The sequence below is a fragment of the Accipiter gentilis genome, chromosome 18, assembly GCF_929443795.1.
Source record: "Accipiter gentilis chromosome 18, bAccGen1.1, whole genome shotgun sequence".
Lineage (NCBI taxonomy): Eukaryota > Metazoa > Chordata > Aves > Accipitriformes > Accipitridae > Astur > Astur gentilis.
The window spans coordinates 2,077,981-2,097,163 of NC_064897.1; the positions used below are offsets into that span (position 1 = coordinate 2,077,981).

At 42.0% G+C, this 19,183-nt stretch overlaps 1 protein-coding gene across 5 annotated transcripts in view; it reads left to right on the forward strand.

Annotated features, from left to right (window-relative positions):
- The window catches only part of PRR5 (proline rich 5), a 93,875-nt gene that overhangs the window by 54,925 nt on the left and 19,767 nt on the right, over nt 1-19,183 (forward strand). For all 5 annotated transcript variants that reach the window (XM_049822594.1, XM_049822596.1, XM_049822598.1 and 2 more), the window contains 4 exons: nt 1,341-1,389; nt 2,074-2,131; nt 6,842-6,933; nt 9,171-9,311. In XM_049822594.1, coding sequence (XP_049678551.1) covers nt 1,341-1,389; nt 2,074-2,131; nt 6,842-6,933; nt 9,171-9,311 — 340 coding nt within the window. The remainder of the gene's footprint in view (nt 1-1,340; nt 1,390-2,073; nt 2,132-6,841; nt 6,934-9,170; nt 9,312-19,183) is intronic.

Below are 19,183 nucleotides of genomic sequence, written 5' to 3' on the forward strand. Positions count from 1 at the left end.
ATACTGTATTTCGGCCTCCTAAAGATTGACCTGCTCCTCCTTTCCCTGAACTTTCAGAAGATATCAAGAGGCTGTGCTGAAGCATGTGCTGTTAAAAACATCAGATCCAACTCCTGCAGACTTTTTCATGGAGCGTAGGAATATGGTGGCCTTCTAAAACCAGACATGTATTTGTTTACTAGTTAAAAAATGTGATTAATTAGTTATTTGTTAGTTAAAGACATAACCCAAAGTGATAGATGATAACATGCTACTGAATATATAATTTACATAACTACCCTAATTGAAGTCAGTGTTTAGATTTTAAGTTGAACTTGACTTTATTTCTTCATGGGACCCGAGGTGGTCACACAGAGACAGGTTTTCAAAAGGGCTCCAGGCCAGATTTGCATGTGTTCAGAAAACCCAGCTGGGGCTATGTTTCTATAGGGTCCAGGCTCTCATTTATGCACCTGAATAGTGACCTGACTGCAGAGAAATATATCTAGTGTCCAACGTGTGAGATTTGAAGGACATACAGCTTTTTAGCAACGTAGTGAGTTTTACCTGGGTACAAACACTAGGCTTGCAGATTGGGTTGAATTCAGTTTCTGAATTTGAGGATTGTTTGTGGGAATTTTTTTGCATGTCAGTTTGGTTTGCTCTGTGAGATTGCTTTGTAGGTTTTAGTGTAGAGGAATCATGAAAGGCAGAGCTAAACTGTTAAATTCCTACCTGCTTTTTCACTGAAACTGTAGGAAACTTCAGCTGTCATGAGTCTCCTGAGTGGAAGATCGTGACCCTTTCAGTGAAAACTGGCCAAGTTTCACACCTGCAACAAAACCCACAGAATATCATCCTGCTTCAGGTTTCTCTCTAAATATTTTGTCACAGCTCTTTTTTGACATTATGCAGGAGAGGGATGATTTGGCTCTGAACAAGTGCTTGTTTTTTGGCTCAGACCCACAGATGGGCAGAGAGCACCAGGAGTCCTCCCATGTCTGCAGTGCCAGGTGCCACTGAAGCCCTGGCACAGCAGGAGAACAATTTGAGCATTTTTGAAAGGATGAGAAGTAGGATGGAAAACATCCTCTTTTCATCAAATCTTAATTTCCTTTCATATGTATTTGTGCAACTGAACTATCCAAAAGCACAGCAGTTACTTTTCAACACAAAGAAATGCTGGTTGGGAGTCTTGGTATTGTTGACCCCATTTGCTCTATTTGTAGTTAGGTATTATTGACAGGCTCTGTGCTCATATGAAAATATTTTGCTATTAGTGACTTCCCCTTTTCCATGCAGTGCACAGCTAATATGATTTGCTGATTACACAGATCCTTTTCTTACTCTTTTGAATACAGGCAATTATTGAAAACAGAACTGGGATCCTTTTTCACTGAATATCTACAGGTAGGCATGTGCTTTCTTTCATTTAAATCAGATTTTGTTATATGCTACAGAGCAAAATCATTTCACCCACTCTAAATGCTGATCTAGAGACCTGTGAAACCATTCAGAGACGTCCACTGACTTCTGTGTGTTCTGTCATTTATGTTCTAATGGGATTTGGATTTTATACATATATATATGTATACAGTTAGATAGTGAAAGTCCAAGCCGTGGAATAGATTTGTGTAGTCACTGAGTTTCTGTATGACATTACTGTCTTTCAGTAGACTTCAGACAGTCTCTTTTAACTTAAAATTTAAGTTTCTGAGTAAACCAGTTAAGTTCATTGTAGTATAGTTAATGGGAAAGACATTTAGCAGTAAGTACACACTATTGAAGCAGTATTCTTTCGGCTTCTCTAAGGCAGAGTACCTGCTTTGTGGGTCAGCCACTTGAAGTTTGAGAAGCACTTTCTGCTGCACAGAATATGTGCTGTATCCTGAAAGAAGTAGGGGATTATATAATCATTTGATAAGCGTACCAAGTGATTTGAGCAAGATGGACACAGGAGAAGTCCTTTGATGATTGATCATTAAAATAAAAGAGCCCCTTCATTGTCAAAAGTTAAGAATTAACAAAATGTGAAATATGATGCCTGTAGGGAAGTACAGTAATAAGTAAAGGTAGTTTGTGTTTTATTTACAGAATCAGCTGCTCACAAAAGGCATGGTGATCCTAAGGGACAAGATCCGGTTTTATGAAGGTAACTTGGATTTTAGCATGACTACCTATGTCTGTCACAAGAGTTTTAGCAAATGCATTCTGGGAACAGTGTGATGCTTTCCCCTATCTTCCCAGGACTATGGATTAGCTGTATCAATTCATTCTTGCAGTCTTTTGTTGTGTCTTGCCTTGGTGTTCTGACCTGGTTTCAGCTGGGATAGAGTTAATTTTCTTTCTAGTAGCTGGTATAGTGTTATGTTTTGGATTTCATATGAGAAGAATGTTGGTAACACACTGATGTTTTCAGTTGCTGCTAAGTAGCATTTATACTAAGTCAAGGATTTTTCAGCTTCTCATGCCCAGCCAGCAAGAAGGCTGGAGAGGCACAAGGAGTTGGGAGGGGGCACAGCCAGGGCAGCTGACCCAAACAGGCCAAAGGGATATTCCATACCATGGGACATCGTGGCCAGTATATAAACTGGGGGGAGTTGCCCTGGGGCGATCGCTGCTCAGGAACTAACTGGGCATCGGTTGGCGAGTGGTGAGCAATTGCATTGTGCATCGCTTGTTTTGTATATTCCTATTATTTTTATTATTGTTATTATTGTTGTTACTATTATTATTTTCTTCTTTCTGTTCTATTAAACTTTCTTTATCTCAACCCATGAGTTTTACTCTTTTTTCCCCGATTCTCTCCCCCATCCCACTGGGGGGGCGGGGGAAGTGAGCAAGCAGCTGCATGGTGCTTAGTTGCTGGCTGGGGTTAAACCACGACAGGGTCCCACTGGCTTTCATCAAGGAGAGGTGGTGGCCTAGAGCAGCATCGATGGAGTAAGGGAAAGGTTGCCTCCAGCGTGGACACTTCCTTCTCCTTCAATTATAACCTGCTCAATGTTAAGGAAAAGTGGAAAAATGGACTGAGATATCTTAATAAACAAAAAAATAAGCACTAAGATCCCAGTTAGTTGAAGTGTCTGGCTAAGTCCAAAATAATGCTGTAGGTTGTTTTAAGAGTTATTGTGGATTCATGCTTACATAAACGAGGTCAGACACTGTCTCTTTTTTTTTACAGTCAAGCCTCCATTTGTCTGTCTGCACCTTCTGGGGGTGTCACCTTACAGAAATAAACATCAAGGATAACCTCCACCTGATGTGTCATTTTGCAGACACCTTCATTTCATGTCCTATGCTACTGTGTGGCATTTAGATGTTCTGTTAAAGATGCTGTTTTGTCCTAGATGTAGGCATACACCATCAGAGGGTGAAACGGTTTCAGAATATCTTCAAGAATGATTGATCATTTAAACAGTCTGAAGATCTTTGGGGAGTCAAGGCAATTTTAAAGAAATGCGTCTTTCCTTTTCCAAAGTTGCAGTCATAATACCATTTAGTCTAAATATACTGTTTTAGCAGTAGCCTGGAGATAACCATGTCCATTACTTTCAGCTCTCTATAAATCCTAAATGTAACCTTTCATTACTGACAGTACAGTTGATGAGATTAAGATGGTTCTATGGGACCCAGCTTTTCTGGTGAAAAGACGATAGCCCTGAACACTGCAAAAAGAGAACAAATTTCACATTAAAAAATACCCCCCAAAAGTACCCAAACTCTTCTAAGCTGAATAGAGAATTCCTCAGTTATATAAAATAACAGCTTGGAGAGCACAAGGGGAGCTGTAAGGATCTCGAGGCCTTCATAGCTGCTTTGTAAATCACAAAGGAAGTTGGTTTCTAAGTATCAAATCAGCAAATTGGATGCAGAGACCTACCAAAGTCCAACCCCTTTTTCCTGGTTTTACTAGCTTGAAAATAAAAAAATACTATCTCTGATGTTTGAGATCAAAGGTGAGATGAGAAATTGAAATGTGAGACCACTAAATGGCTTTCAAATGTAGGAGCATGTTTGGCAAATAAAAAAATTTCAGCAAGCTGTTAAGTTTATTTTGGTTTTGAATTTGGTGTATCACTTTGTGGTTACTCCTTAAAATATGGTCAGAAATGCTGGTAAGGTGAGGATTAAATTGATCATGTTTTTCCAAGTGCATCCTTGGAAGTGTCAGCTCACTAAGACTTGGCTAGTTACGGGAGGGTAGCTGTAATTTAGGAGTCTCATTCAGAACCAGAGGTCTTTGTGACAGATAGCTTTCTGTTAGCTTGCCTGGGGAGCTGCTGAAGGATGTGAGTTTCCAAGGCTGGAATTTGGGTCTTTTGGCAGCAGAGGTAGCAGCACCCCAGAGTCCATCCCATAGTCAGTGACTCCCTGGCTCCCAAAACATCCAAGACAAAGCCGGGAGCATGGTAGTCTTGGGAGCACCCATTCTGAGCGGGGCTCCCTTCTGGGTCTGCAGCAGCAGCCGTCCTGCCCTCAAATCTCAGTTTGTCCTACATCCCATGGTTTACGTTTCCCTATCCAGTTGGTGTTGAAGTTTTCAAAATAGGAAAAAGATCACTTCAGGGTGCACTTTGGAGCATTTTTGTCCTGCAGGAGGTTTTGAAAATTTTAGCTTTTGTTTTGAAATGATAGTTTTTATTCTTACATTTATTTCAGGAGTTTCAATTAGCTTTTAGCAGCACTGTGAAAAGTACTACATGCATTTTTATGTCATACAAAACTGACTATGTTGTGCTTCATTAAAATGAGCATTTAGAGTAACCCAGCTTCCTGGAGTCCAGCAAATGCTTATGGAAAATGCAGGGATCTTTGCTTTACAGTAAAACAAACATGTTCTTGAAAGCACACGGAAGTCACGTTCTTCTGTGTGAAAGATGCTCATGATCAACAAACCATAGGAATTCTTCCACAGCCCTCAGTAAAAGGCCTGCCTGGCAAAAGGCAGTTAACTCTGCAGCCTTTCTGAGCTGCTGTACAGAAATCCATCACTTCACAAAACAAGCTGTCCACAAGGTGCAAAGAGTGTGTGACAGTAAAGATGTATTAATCTCAACAGGGTAATTTGACTTCGTGCAATTCTAGCAGCAAGATTGAAAAGGACCAATGTTCAGCACCCACATCTGGAGCCAAATTTGTAAGGGCTTAGTTTCCACTTAACCTCAACTTGTGGGCAACTAACATATTTAACTCTTTTTAAAACTCTGCCCTCAAGGCGCGTAGAGTGGTTGGGCTTCTCCTTCATGATCAGATTTTATCTTTGTAACACTTTAGTGTTTCAGACACTAGTGCAAGGAGGTTATAATGCAACAGTATTTATTATTATTACTGCTACAGCTGCTAGGAAATTTTCAACCTGATTCCCTGCTCTGTTCACTAGAACTAATGCAAGACAAATTTTTAAAAAAATTGAAACCAAGAACACCCTTTTCAGTCTTGTGCGTGAGTGTGTAGGACAGAGAGAACTCCTGTCTGGTGGTGCAGAAACAAAGACCTTGGTGTGGTTCACAAGCCAGCAGCTGCAGTATAGCATGGTGATCCACATTTGTCACAGAAAGCACTTAAAGTTATCAACCCGGGAATAATTCAGGAGTTGCAGATGGGCCAGAGCTGGTGCTATTTGTCATGTGCTTAAAAATGCAGGGAGATAAAGTATTCCATAATAAAGATTGGCACTTGGCTAACTTTGAGTGTAGCTGCTTTCATGCAGTTTCTTTGTGATACGTGTGTAATTCTAGGCAAAATGTTCCCTGGCTGACACCCTAAGTAATGCTGTAATACAAAAATTAAGAATAGTATCTGATTCTGAAACCAGTTGTAATATTGATTGATTGCTATTGAATTGGCTTTCTGATAAGTCATATTGTCTTGTCTGAATGCCTCATAATCATTGCTGTATTTATCCCCATAGTACTTGCTGGTGGAGGTACAGTGCCATTGCTCTCCTTTCATAGTTGGGTTAGGGGCACAGGGATGCTGAAGAGCTTGCCCAAGGTCACACAGGCTGTCTTGGAGAACAGGGATTTGAGGGCAGCATCTAGTGATCAAGCCAGACTTCCTCTGCAGTAGATCTTGGCTCCTGCATTTGCCTCTGTTTTACAAAATGTTCTGTGAGGAACTCGGTGTCCAGCTTGGTTGTACGACCTGGCCAGAGCTTCTCCAGTCTCCACTGGGGAGCTTCCCGGTGGCTGGAGCTAGGGAATGGACAAGGGAGGTGGCCTTGCTGTGAGGACCATGGATAACTTGCATCATAGCAGGGTTTGACTGCATCCTTTGAAAATTACAGTAAAAAACAGAGCTGCAACACCATTGTCTTTTTCCATAGATCTTGGGTGAGATTTTCTATGTAAGTGGAGATACAGGGAAGCTCAGGGATTGATTTGAGGGAACACTTTGTGGAGCATCTCCACAGAGCGCGGGTTGCTCTGCTTCCTTGCAGCTTGGTGGGCAGAGGGGAGCATGGTGCGGGACATTTCTCTGCAGGAATGCTTCCACGTTTAACCTGCTGTGTCCTCCTCCTACTGCTCTCCTCCCCAGTCTTGTCCAGTAGGTATTACTGCAAGAAGAGAAGGAGGTAACCGGGGCCATTACTCTGTTATTCACGAGTTTTTTTCTGAGTAAGCTTTAACCACAAAGTCTGAGTTTACTAAGAACATTAGATGTGTCACCCGAAAAGACACAAATACTGAATGATCTGATACACTGAAAGGAATACTAATTCCATACTGCTAATAGTAGCTGGTACGTGATTCATCTTTGTGTATAATAGCAGATTGACATTGTTTCCTGCATGTTTTAGTCTTTGGAGTTAGCCGATTACAACCTAAACGGTTCACTACTTTTTTGTGTGTTTTTCCAGGGCAGAAACTACTGGATACCTTAGCTGAAACTTGGGATTTTTTCTTCAGTGATGTCCTGCCCATGCTTCAGGCTATTTTCTATCCTGTGCAGGTGAAAAATTACTCTGTTACTATAGAATCTTGAAAAACTTGAAAAAGCAACTTTACTGGTTCATCAACAGATTGATGCAATCCTTAACTCTCTTTCCTTGGGCCAACCTCCCAGTGCAGCTGTTCTGTATAGTCATGTCATGCAAATAAGTTACTTACGCAAACGGGTTTGAAGTGCTTGGGTGAAAAAGACGAAGGGGGATTTTGTAAACAAAAGCGGAGTGCAGTAAGGGTGGTTAGTCCTTCTGCCAACTCACACTAAAAGTCAAAAAAGGTTATGAATGATAAACTGAAATATGCACACAAAGAAGTAAGTGGAGCTGTGTTGAGTTAAATATCTGCATTTCCTTCTCTGCAATGTGAATTTGTCTCACAAGTATCTCCACTTTTGAAAAGGAATTGTATTTCTGAGATCAAATTCTATGCTACTATAAGTGGACAACAATAGTGAAGTTAGACTAGTTTACATGAACACAGAATTTGACTCCAGTAATTTTAAATCCACAACAGGTACTTGATCTGATTTGGATGAAGGCTCAATCTTCTAATTTCGTGATGGCCACAGAGTGTTGTTTATCACTTAAGTCCCAAGGAAATCTGTACCCAAGGAAATCACTTATACCTATCTTATACCAGATAGGTATAAGTGACCTTCTGGACTTTCTTCTAGATGCCTATAAATTTTAGTGGGAGCTTGGTGCCTGAACATATTTGGGGAAACTTCGAAACCTTCTCCCATTTTTCCGAGTGGACTTCACACCTGAAATGATTGTCCAAATGTTAACAATATTACTATTTACATCTGCAGATAATTACAGGCATGAAATCTGAATTCAGTGGAAAAGCGGCAACTTTACACAGACTTTGATTCTGAAAGAGAAGAACTCTAAAAACATACAGGGCTATTTCACCCATTGACTTCTGTCTTACCAGTAGAAACTTTAAAACAATAGAAATAAGATGGTACCAAAAACCTATTAGAACACAATGGGAGATTTTTCAAGTGCCACATAATTTAAATCCAAGGCATTTGGGCACATAGAGATATAGGTAGGCTCTCAATCTCATTTTCCAAAGCACTTGACTAAATTAGAACTCACTCAGAAGTGTTTGAAAATTGCATCAAATCCCCCTTTTCATTGTTTTGTTCCTGAGGCCTTTGAAAATAATTTAGCAACACAATTCTCCTCACCTTTCAGATGCAAATAATTGCTTGAATTTTCAAAGGAACCTAGGGGGGGGTAAGAGCCCCAAGCTCCATGTAATTTCAAATAGATCTAGGTGTCTGATGTTCTGAGGTTACTTCCAAAAGCCCAGCTGGTGCTTATGTGCTCTTGTAAATTCTGTTCATTAGCAATTGAAGCAGTCTGGGGGCCTTTTTTACTTCAGTATAAATAATTAACAAAGTGAAAAGGAATGGTTGGGTTGGGTCAGGTCAGGCTTCTTTATTCCCAACTAAGATAAATCAATATCAGCTGAATAACAGATCTTCCAGAAATGTTAGTATTTGGCTGGCAGCACTCATAACTGCAGGCAAGGATATATATGTACAGCCATATATACCCAAGGGAAAAACCCTGATGCTGGAAACAGGAACAGCTTTGCAACTCCTCATAAGGCAAGTGGTATTAATCTCTGCCGGCAGAGCTAGCATTGTATTCTAAAGATGAGATTTTCTTCAATAAGAAGGTATTCTTGAACTGCAAAAAGATGTCTTTTGAAAATACAATATGAAACTTGAATTCTGCTCCTGCCTTATAGTGAAGTCTCCCAAACTGTGGAGAAAAGGAGGATCCACAGGTGGGCTGAGTCAGGATTCCCACCATAATTGAAGACAGTACCCAGCCAGTACTCACAATCTTGTGAAATACTGGAAATTCAACCCTTTTTCAACCCTGCTTTTTATTTTTTTTTGAACATATGATACATTTCATTACCATTAAAGTACAAAATATACATATGTATCCTGCACTCAGGTATGATTCCCCCCATCCCACCCCTTCATCATCTTGAAGCACAGTCAGACTCACTCAGAGTCTGCAGCGCTTGTTACTGCCAAATCAAATTCACTGTGCAGACTTATAGGCTGCTCTGTGTCCTTTGTTGCTTCCTTTGCTTTTCATTCAGGTTTACCATTCTTGTAATCCCTGAGAAGTGAAGGAAGGAATTTTGACAGAGGATTTTGAAAGTCATTTTCACACTGCTCATAATCCATCTTGCTTTGTTTCTGTTTCTAAGGGGAAGGAGCCCTCAGTTCGGCAGCTGGCTCTTCTGCACTTTAGGAATATAATTACCCTCAACATTAAATTGGAAGATGCATTATCACGTTCCAGAGCCAGAGTTCCACCTTCTATTATTCAGATGCTATTAATACTCCAGGTAAATTGATTACTTTTCTCAGGCTGTTTTCTTTATCTGTCTTTCTGTACTATATTGCTGAAGTCTTCTTAAGCAGTCTCTGATTTTGCTTATTCATTGAAAACTTCTTACCCAGAATGCCAGAGTGTCTGTGCAATTAAATGTGGTCCTAATATCTAAAAGTAGAGACTGTAGACGTTCAGATTTCATGCCTTAAGATCCAGAGGGTCTGAGAGTAAAGACTCATTTTGAAACTGTGGGCCATGCAATACGAAGTTTTGCAAGCAGACCAGTGTGTGTGGTAATAATGTGACTTCCATTAAATTCTGCAAGCTGCTGCATTAGCAGTTCTGGATATGAAACTTCACATCTGGAGTAGGCAATAAGGTGAATATGCAATTTATGGTTGAATCATGGTCATATTTGGCCACTGGAACCAAGTTCTATGAAAGCTGTTGATAGGTGTTATCAAGATAACACCTATTACCTAAGACCAGATACTGGTATTTGCCTTCAGTATTAGTTTTGGCTTTTTTTAGTAGTAGTGAGGTGAAACAAAAAGAGGAATTCCAGGCAAAGGGCAAGTTTAAGATTTTTTTTTGCTTAATTAAAGAAAAGCATGAGCTTGTGTCGAGGAGAAGGGGAATGAGTCAGGGAGAGAGCCAGAAATGGCTTCTTAGGGGGTGAGGAAGTTGAGATTTTCCTGGCTGGTGATTTATTTTTTTTTATAAACAAATAGATTTACAGCAAACAAAAGGATATAGTTTCTCACACGTAAAATGTTTCTTTGTTCTTTGTCACCGTATGAATTATTCTGTGTCTGAAACTGTTTTGAAGAGCAGGATAATCTAAAGGCCAGTGATGAAAATGGAGCAAGGAGTAAGATTCTCTCTGCTGGGTCAAGAAATGGTATTTCATCCCTGCTATCGCACTGTACATTTGTTGGAGTGTATAATGGTGTGTTTAACCTAGTTTTCTCAGAAAAACGTACCCACGCAATAGGACTGCTTGCTTGCCCCTTGTCTGCCTTCTCCCTGTCCTCCATCTTACCAAACGCTTCTTGAAACTGCTGGCAGATTGTGGCACAATGACAGCAATATTGGAGATACTAAGATTCCTAGGAGTTTCATGGAAATTAGTGTCTGGAGAGAGGAGAGGAGCCTCAGGGAAAAATTGGAGCATGGCTTAACTGCATAATGAGACATCAAAGAATTCACATAATTGAACTGTGAACCCAGCTGTGTTAATAGACACCAGAGACTCCACATGACAGAGTACCATTGCAAAAATCTTCATCACGGGAAGGTTGTCTATCAGGCCTCATCCCTTAGATGCAAGGTAAACTGTCCATTCTAAACCAGGCTTCAGCAGTGTCATTACTAACAGATCTGCTAGCTTTTTTGTGGTTTCTTCTTTAGAGAGTCTGTGTTGGCTATGGGCAGGATCCAGCTTTGAATGAATTCAGTGGTGAGCTGGAAACTGAATAACTTCCTGATTTAGAAAGTTCATAGGAGGTGATGTAGAGTCATTTGCCAAGATTAGTGCTACAAGAAACAGCTTCTTTGTAAATCTGCTTTCTTCAACAACCAGAAGTGTTAACAAGGTGGATGCCTGTTTCCGTAAAAGGCCAAATCTGGTCTCATTGCAAAGCTGTCAATGGAAATCAATTACGAAGTGAGAGGGAGTTTGCCCCTGGGTGTTTATTTCTGAATACGTTACCTATGGTTGTATGATGGGGATGGTGAAAAGTCCTTTCTTGGCAATAGCTCTGCCAAACTTGTGGTTTAAAATCTAATGGAAATTACAGGAAAAGGTCAGAAGAAGATCTGGGAATGAACTATGTACATGATTAGCAGAGTTAGTCAATAATTGGATTTCAGAGCAAAGGCTTTTTCCCAAACTCAAATGTCATGTTAAACAAAAGCAGATTTTATACATTTATGGCATAATAATAGAATTTCCTTGACTTAGATCAAATCAACATGTGAATAGGACTGGAGGAGAGATAACAATTCAGCTGTCCAAAGAGAACATGGTGTATTTGTGTGCATGGATTTCCCAGACTGAGAGACAATGTCTTGGTGTGAACATTGTCTAATCCCTATTTCTGTCTACCATGGATATCTCTTCCATAACAAACTCGGTGACACTGGAGCCAGATCTCACGGCTAGATGATGAGTCTAGTGATGTCAGCCCTGGACCAAGTGGTGCTTGGTGCTAAGGTTCCCTGTTTCTGTCCTTGACAGCCTTGGGCAGCTGTGTTATCTAATTAAGGAGTAGGTCATGTTCTTCAGGACAGCAGCTGTAGAGTCAGCTGAAGGTCACAGGTTGACAAAGTCCCATGCTGACATGCACCAGTCTGTCCTGTTAGACTGGATTAAAGCGGCAGAGATTTGGTAACTAGTGCAGGGTGCATCTGGTATTGCTCATGTTTTAGTTTGTCATGGTGTAGGGGAAGAGCTCTGTCAGTTTGTCAGGAGAAGACACTTTTTCCTTGTGGAGGGAAAGGGAAGCTGCAGCAATCCTTGGACTTCATTTAGGAAGTAGGTGCTGATTCAGCAAAGCTTAGTAAGCACGCATTTTACCTGAGCTTGGGTTAGCTTCATTGGCTTCAGCATGTGAATGATTTCATTGACCTCTGTGAATTTACTGACCTATTGCAAGTTGCACACGTTTCTTGCTTGCTCAGCTGGCCATGCTCTGGCAAGGAGAATAAAACAGTCCCTGCCAAAGAACTCCTGAATAAAAGGGCCTGAAGTGAAGTTGCACCCTTTACTTCATTGTTTGGGTGATTGTTTTTCCTTCTTTGCATCAAATCTTTTTTTCTGTCCACAGTAGACTATTTGCTGGAAGTATGCCTACGAGCCATGCATTTAATAACCTAGCATGTGATACAGCACCCACAGCAGTCCTCTGACATACAGTGACATGATAGAGGATATATGCTGGGACAGAAGGGGTCACCAGCCTGACACATACCTCACAATTTGCCCAGAAAGCCAAATACCTAAATTTCTTTGTGTTTAAGACATCAAAGACTAAAAAAAAATAACGAGAGGAAGGAAAATCCTGTATCTTCTCTATGCAGTCCTTTTTTGAAGGAAAGAACCACCTCCATTTCTGGGATAAAGCTGTTTAAAGTATTGTAATAGCAGATCATATATCTGAAGCTTTGTTGTAGGATACCCTCCATTTAAAGGATCAGAAATTAGTCCTTGAGTTAATTATTAGACTTGGTTTCTCCAATCCAGTAGAGCCACTTCTCACCAGTGCTATAACCTGGTCTAAGTACAAACCAGCAATCTATCAGGAAAGCAGCAGTCCCCCAGAAGTGGGGGAAGAAGTGATAGTCCTGTGCTGGTGAAGTCAGTGGGAGTTTTATCATGGCTTGGAAGAAGGGCCTTATACTGCTCAAACTTTTGGTTACCAGCATAGCCTGACCCAGTTAGAAAGCACAAACTGAAATGTTAATCCTTTGTGGCTGCATATAGGAACATAAGCTGAAGTGCCTCCAGGATGCTCCTGTTTAAGTTGCAGGGCCTTCAAGAGCAGAGTTGTGACTGAGGGAAGTAAAAGAACTAAAACCGCTTTTGAGCACAGAGCGATGCACAGGAGCTCATGTAACTATACTGAGTTGTCAGTCTCACCTTGATGACCTTTCTTTTTGGGTGAAATTAGGAAGCTGGAAGGAGAGGGATAAACAGAAGGAGAGATTAGAACAGAATTTTTTCCTTTATGCTCTGTGAACCAAAGAGAGCAAAACTACCACCAGAGGATAAACAACCTGACTTATTTCACAAAGCATGTTGTCAAAGATGACCTTTGCCACTGAAACTGGAACATCTTAGCTCCAGGTATGTCTCCTGAGTCTGAGAAGGTTGGAAGAGAAGAATTAAAAAGTGTTTCTCTGCATCTTTCAGTTAACATCAGGATTATTTGAGTTCACAGAATCTGTCTGGGTGATCTGAGGTATTTAAAAACCTTAGAAGAACAACACAACACAGTATCTCTCTTGCCGAGAGAGGAGGCCGCACTAAACATAAGTTCTGAAAAGAAAAATAAAACCTGTGGTTTCCTTTTTGGCTTCTCTGAGCTTCGTTTGAATTCCCTTGCCTGTTGTCTTTCTCTGTAAAGGAAGACAAAATAAATACATAAAACTGCCCAGTGTGACCTATTTGTTATCTCTGGAAAGTTCCTAAATGTAGGTTCAGCTCCTTGCACTTTAAAGGGGTAGAAAAGCACACTGCAAGAGCTGAAAGCAAAATGCAGAGTGTGCTGTTTTTCCATCTCAGCAGCCACATAGCAAAACAAAGACAGCGTAGTGGTTAAAAACAAAATACCCTTTGCTATCAGAAGGCTTTAGGGTCCTGCTTGTGGAACAACAGATTAGCTGTAACACTACAATGTGTGTCAACTGGGGTCAATTCTTTATGGCCATAGTTTTTCAAATTTGTTGGTTGCTTTAGAGAGGTTGTCTTACTAAGTCTCTTAGACCTGAAGCACAGGTTGAACAAAGTGGTGTGGGTGTGAGGTTTCAAAATGTTTTTAATTCCTCTTTACCTTTTTCTGAATTCCTGATTTATAAGACACAAAAAGTAGAAGCCAATAAATAAATATATTGTAGACCCTATTTAAATATAAATCACCATATCAAAAACTTGTGCTTTCCCTGGGTTGTGCATAAATGTGTTTTCTTCCTTCCTGGTGAAAGGCTGGCTTGTCTGTCCTTTGCATCAGCCCCATAGGCACGTAAGGAGTCAGGTAAGAAATCTTACAGCCGGGACACTGCCTGACACAAAGGGAAGAGTCCTCCACTGCTTTGTGTTGACATACACAAAACTGAGAATCTGGGCCTCAAGATTTACACCTTAGAGTATTTTGTAGAAACAACGCTCACTTCTAAGCAATATCCTCTGTCTTACTCTGTCTTATTTGTTGTCTCCATCAGCAAGTGCAGTTTACTGTAATGAAATTGGCAGAGGTTTGTTATCCTGGAATGAATTTGTATTACCATGATTTTAACAAGGCATAGCATTCATTTGTTGTAGGAAAAAGATCTTTTGAAAGAAAATCTTGACCTTTTTGCTAGTGAGGAGTATTTGTCATACTTGATTTTGAATTTCCTCATATGGTTTTCATTATTGTGCTAGTTTTCTGGTGCTGGGATTCATTTCTGCATGGAAGCAGCAAAAATGCTGGAACTATTTCCTCTACATCTTGGGGTATTGCCTCAAGCAGGTTGGGATGTGCTGTGTTAATGACTATGAGACAAGAAGCTGGGAACTGACCAAAGAGTTCAAAAAAGTGACAGCTGCAGTAGTCTAAGTGCAATACAGGGGAACCAGAAAGGTCTAAATGTACATTACAGTCGTGCTGATACTTCAGTTGGCTGATGGTGCCAGGTGGGAGTGCCAAATACACTATTTGTACTAACCAAAGTACCACCTTCGGTTGCTTGCATGTCAGTCAAGAGCAATTCCCCTGCTATAGTTGGGGACCTTGGTGTAAGTGGTAAGGACATGAGTCAGTGGCAGTCAGTGGCTATCTGTTTTCCATTTACAAGCTGTAGGCTTATAGTTAAGGAGGGAAACCACATCAGAGGCATTTTCCCTCTATAATGTTTTTAGCTCGCTTTCCACCTGGCACTTATTTCATGGCTTACCACAAGTATGTTTTCTTTAGGGGCAGAGATAGGGGGATTGAGCGTGGTTGCTCTTAACCAATCTGTAAGCCTGACTGACAAGGCACTTTTTCAATAGTAACTCCAGTGCAACCAGCATTTCTGCACCATGAATCTTGGAAGATCTGCACTCATGTGGACCCTCTTTGTAATTAAGGCCAATGGAAGTGCAAGTCCATTGCCATATGAAAAGATGAGATTTCATTTGGAAATTGAGTACTCACCAAAACTAGCTCTGAACATATTTGACAACACTACATGTTGCCACTTCTGTAATCTTAAGCAGCAGATAAACAGGAAAGCAATATAAAATATAGTTGCTTTGCTTTATTATGTATAAACGTGTCTCATGAACACTGTGGTGTAGTAATTCAAATGTGCGCCTTGTCCCTCCTCTTAACAGAAGGACAGTGTTCAGGGGAACATGACCATAACCTTGTCCATACCAGTTAAACACAATTGTTTTAGAAGGCAATTTGTATTGTGCAAACTCCCTTTGGGTGTACGTTCATAGTGCATTTTAAGAGTACCTTGCGTTAAGTAAAATGTCACTTCTGTGAAGGATACCAGTTAGTTGACCAAACGTATGGCTTCAGATAGAGTTGGTCAAATGCCACAGCAGTTGTCTAGACTGCCCTGAGTTATGCTGTTACCGTCCATCAGGTAACTCTGCAGTTACTGCCCATTTGCTGTCTTGCACTGTGGTAGGTGAGAAGTGCTTACTTGTCTTTCAAATTACTCAACACTTGCCTTGGGGTTAGAGTGGGCGTGCATGGAGTTACGGTGTAGCTGCTGCCTATGGCACCTGAGACTACCTTAGCCCACAATAATTTATTTGTGCAGCTTAAGTGTGAGTTGTTTCAGCTCAATTCAGTTAGATAAGTGTTTAACCTCAACTAAACCAGGTTGTCCTTAATAAAATATATGTCTGTCTCCTGGAGTTTGCCTCCAATAATGAAACTGGCATATTAAAACCAGTACAGGTTCATTGGTAGGCAAATCCTTAATCCTTAACAAAATAGAGTTAAATCAGTAAAATCATTCTTAACTTGAATTAGAATGTCCCTGTAGACCCTGTAATTTTATCGAGTAAAAGGGAGAAGGTTTTAAGTAATTGCATTAGTTTGTACAAATGTCTTTTATGGACCCATTTGGGCCAGTAGACTAAAACTGGCATAAAAGATAGCGCAGAAATTTTGACCGTTGAAAAACTGAGCAATAAACATTCCCACGGTGCAAGAATCCTTTGAGGCAGGTGCTTCAATACTGTAATTCATGGGTTGTCTACAGGGGGAACATAAGAAAGTTAATCTAAGCTACCTTTTAAAGAAGATTAATTAAACCCCATTAAAACTCTGTATGGACACTCATTCTGAGAATTAAAGGGGTAGGAAGGCTGGGGAGTTAAATTAATGACACTTCAATTCTACATCAGAGGCCTACGTGCAATTTATCTAACCAGCTTTCTGTTCTTAATTTAGTGAATATAATTCCATTTTCCTGACTATCTCCAGGTAGACAAAGCCATGAAGAATTGTGGCTGTTGAATTGCCCAGGGCACTGCAGGGGGGGTCCCCAAGAGGTGGCTGTCACTTCTCGGCTGTTATGGCTGACCGCAGACCTGGGACCCGGCATCATGGGTGGTACCTACCAGCTATGGCCATGGTGGCAACCAGCGCAACAGGGGAGGACAGTTTGCTCTCCATGACTGAGTCGTGTCCGTGCAGGTAGAAGGTCAGCCGATGCTGGTCAGGGTCACTGGTGCAGCACCTCCTGTTCTGGCCTCCTGGGATTCGCCTGGCCCTGCTCACAGGAAGAACAGCAAAAGTAATTTCCAACAGAAAGGCTGCGCAGGGTTGTTTCGTAGTGTAGCACACCTGGGCTTCCCCATGGTTTTCGGAGACGAGTTGACATTGGTTTCCAGTTAGATCTGTACTGAGCTGCAGCTGGGTGCAGAGCTGCTTGGATAGCACTCTGTGCGGGTACCACTATGCCCGTGCCTTCTCACTGCCTAAAGCTTTCTGGTTGAGCAGAGGGCTGGCGGAGAAGCTTCCCACCAGGAGATTTCGGAGGCGGCCCACGTGCCTGTTCTCCTGCTGCTTGAGCCTTTCCTGCGGCAGACACGGGGCTCCACAGTCCTTGCTGGATTTTGAACACTGGTGCTTGCTGGTAACACAGCTTCTCCCATCGTCTTGCTGGCTGCTTCCTCACCTTTTACCTTCCCATAGGAAGAGTCAGAAGAGCCTTCTGACTCTTTTCCTCCCCTGACTCCATCTTATTTTCCCACAGGGCAGAAGGGAGGAAGGCAGAGAGGAAAGTAGCTGGCAGCATGTTAGTCTCATGGAGGACAGCTGGAAGCTCATCCTTGCAGGCAACTCTTTCTCTGGTCTCAGTTTCCCCCTCCTGTCTTCAATTACACCCATAAACAGGGTCAAGACCCAGTAGCAGCCGGTTGCAGAGTGCCAGGACACACCATGCAGGGAGCTGCCTGCGCCACGGGCTGTTAGATGGTCATGACGAGCATCTCTCAGGAACGCCTGAACTACTGAGTCCTCCCAGAGGCAGCGGTGACCTGAGCGAGTTATGGGGACCTGGGTGGCAGCTAGTGGAAATACAGGTGCTGTGAAGCTCCGTTTGCCCTGTAGGCAGCTGGAGCTGGTTGCACTCTCTGGCAGGCAGCCAGCTGCCCATCTGGTTTGGGGAGAGACGAGGGCATGGCCAGCACTGCTTGCTCTAGAAAGGAGGCGTCCCCCAGCAGCAGGCACAGAGTGGTTTGCTCACACCGATGTGAATGGCAACTTTGTAGAAGAGTCCCCTATAATTAGAGAGGAGCAAAATTAATCGTTTCCTCTATGAATTGTTTGGAAGTAACTCTGGCAGCTGTTTGCTTTCCATCAGGAGTGATTTCTCCTGGGGTTTTGGTGTTTGCCTGTTTCTCTGTCTATGCTATAGAATTTTATTATAATGGGAAGATGTGTTTCCATTGAAGCTGACAGGGTCATTAAAACAAATTATGTAAAATGTCCTAGCCTCCGCCTTCTCCCCAGAAGGTGCACTGAGAAGGGAAAGAGTTGTGCAAGGTATGGAAATTTCTGATCTGCAGTGCCACCTAAGCATCCTCCCCAAGCCTTTCCTCTCCTGGTCTGTGGTTGCTGGTGCCAGAACCAGCAGCCCACAGGGACAGTGTGTACCAGGCTAGTGGCACGGGGACTTGTGCAGAGGGTAACTGCTTTGTGGTGTATTTCTTTCAAAAACAAAAAGGCTGTGCATTGCAATCTGCAAAAGATAGGTGAGTGATTGAATGAGTCTCTCGGAGGCATTCTTTCTCCCATGGTGAGTGGACAGGGTTAATTGTCTTCTACCAGTAATTTCACAGTCTTACCCTTAGCTCTGCTGCGCCTGCAGAAGAAACAACTGTGTGGCACAGTGATACACGACACGTACAGTGAAATTCATTAACTTGGCACTACCCAATTATTAGAAGCAATTAAAAGGTAAACAGTTAATCATGTGACAGAGCAGGATTCAGATTATGTTATTTGATTTAAACAGTTATTTCCCAGGAGCCTTGTCCCGTTTCCAGTGAGCTACTGGGTGGTTGCGGCAAGAATTCTGCAGCACAAGGTGACGATGATGTGGCAGGTCATGCCTACGAGTCGGGCGTGTGGGCAGTTGTGCTGAGCATCCCTGGTATGTTATGGCTTTGCTGCAAGTGAACCATCTGGTCGTGGCGGCATAGTTTTGCTCAGAAGTGACCATCCATCAGAAAGGGTGGGAGCTGTGGTGGGGCAAGCCAGGGGCACAGGGAGGGGAGGAAACCACTCCTGACTCATCTGCACTTCAAAATGGATCCAGAGGCTTCTGGTTTGAAGTCAGTAGGCAGGGGATTGTGCTTTAGTGCTCTGTAATCCAAATGCAAAAAGCAAGCATGCTGCAGTCAAGCAGATGCTGGCAAGAGAAAAGCTGTCATTGAGCGTGGCTGAAATCAGTCAGAAAGGTGTTTTGCAAAATACAGCTATTGTACTCGGAGTGGCTCTCGCATGAAACCAATTAAATTTCTTCTTGAGCAGCTAAGACCTGTCAGCTGCTTCTATTCCCAGCCGCCATGTATCTCCGAGCCTCCTTACTTGCTAGTGTGGGTAGATGGGCCTTCGTGCACTGGGCACTGTATAAACACAATTAAAATACGGTCTCTGCACTAAAGATTGTGCA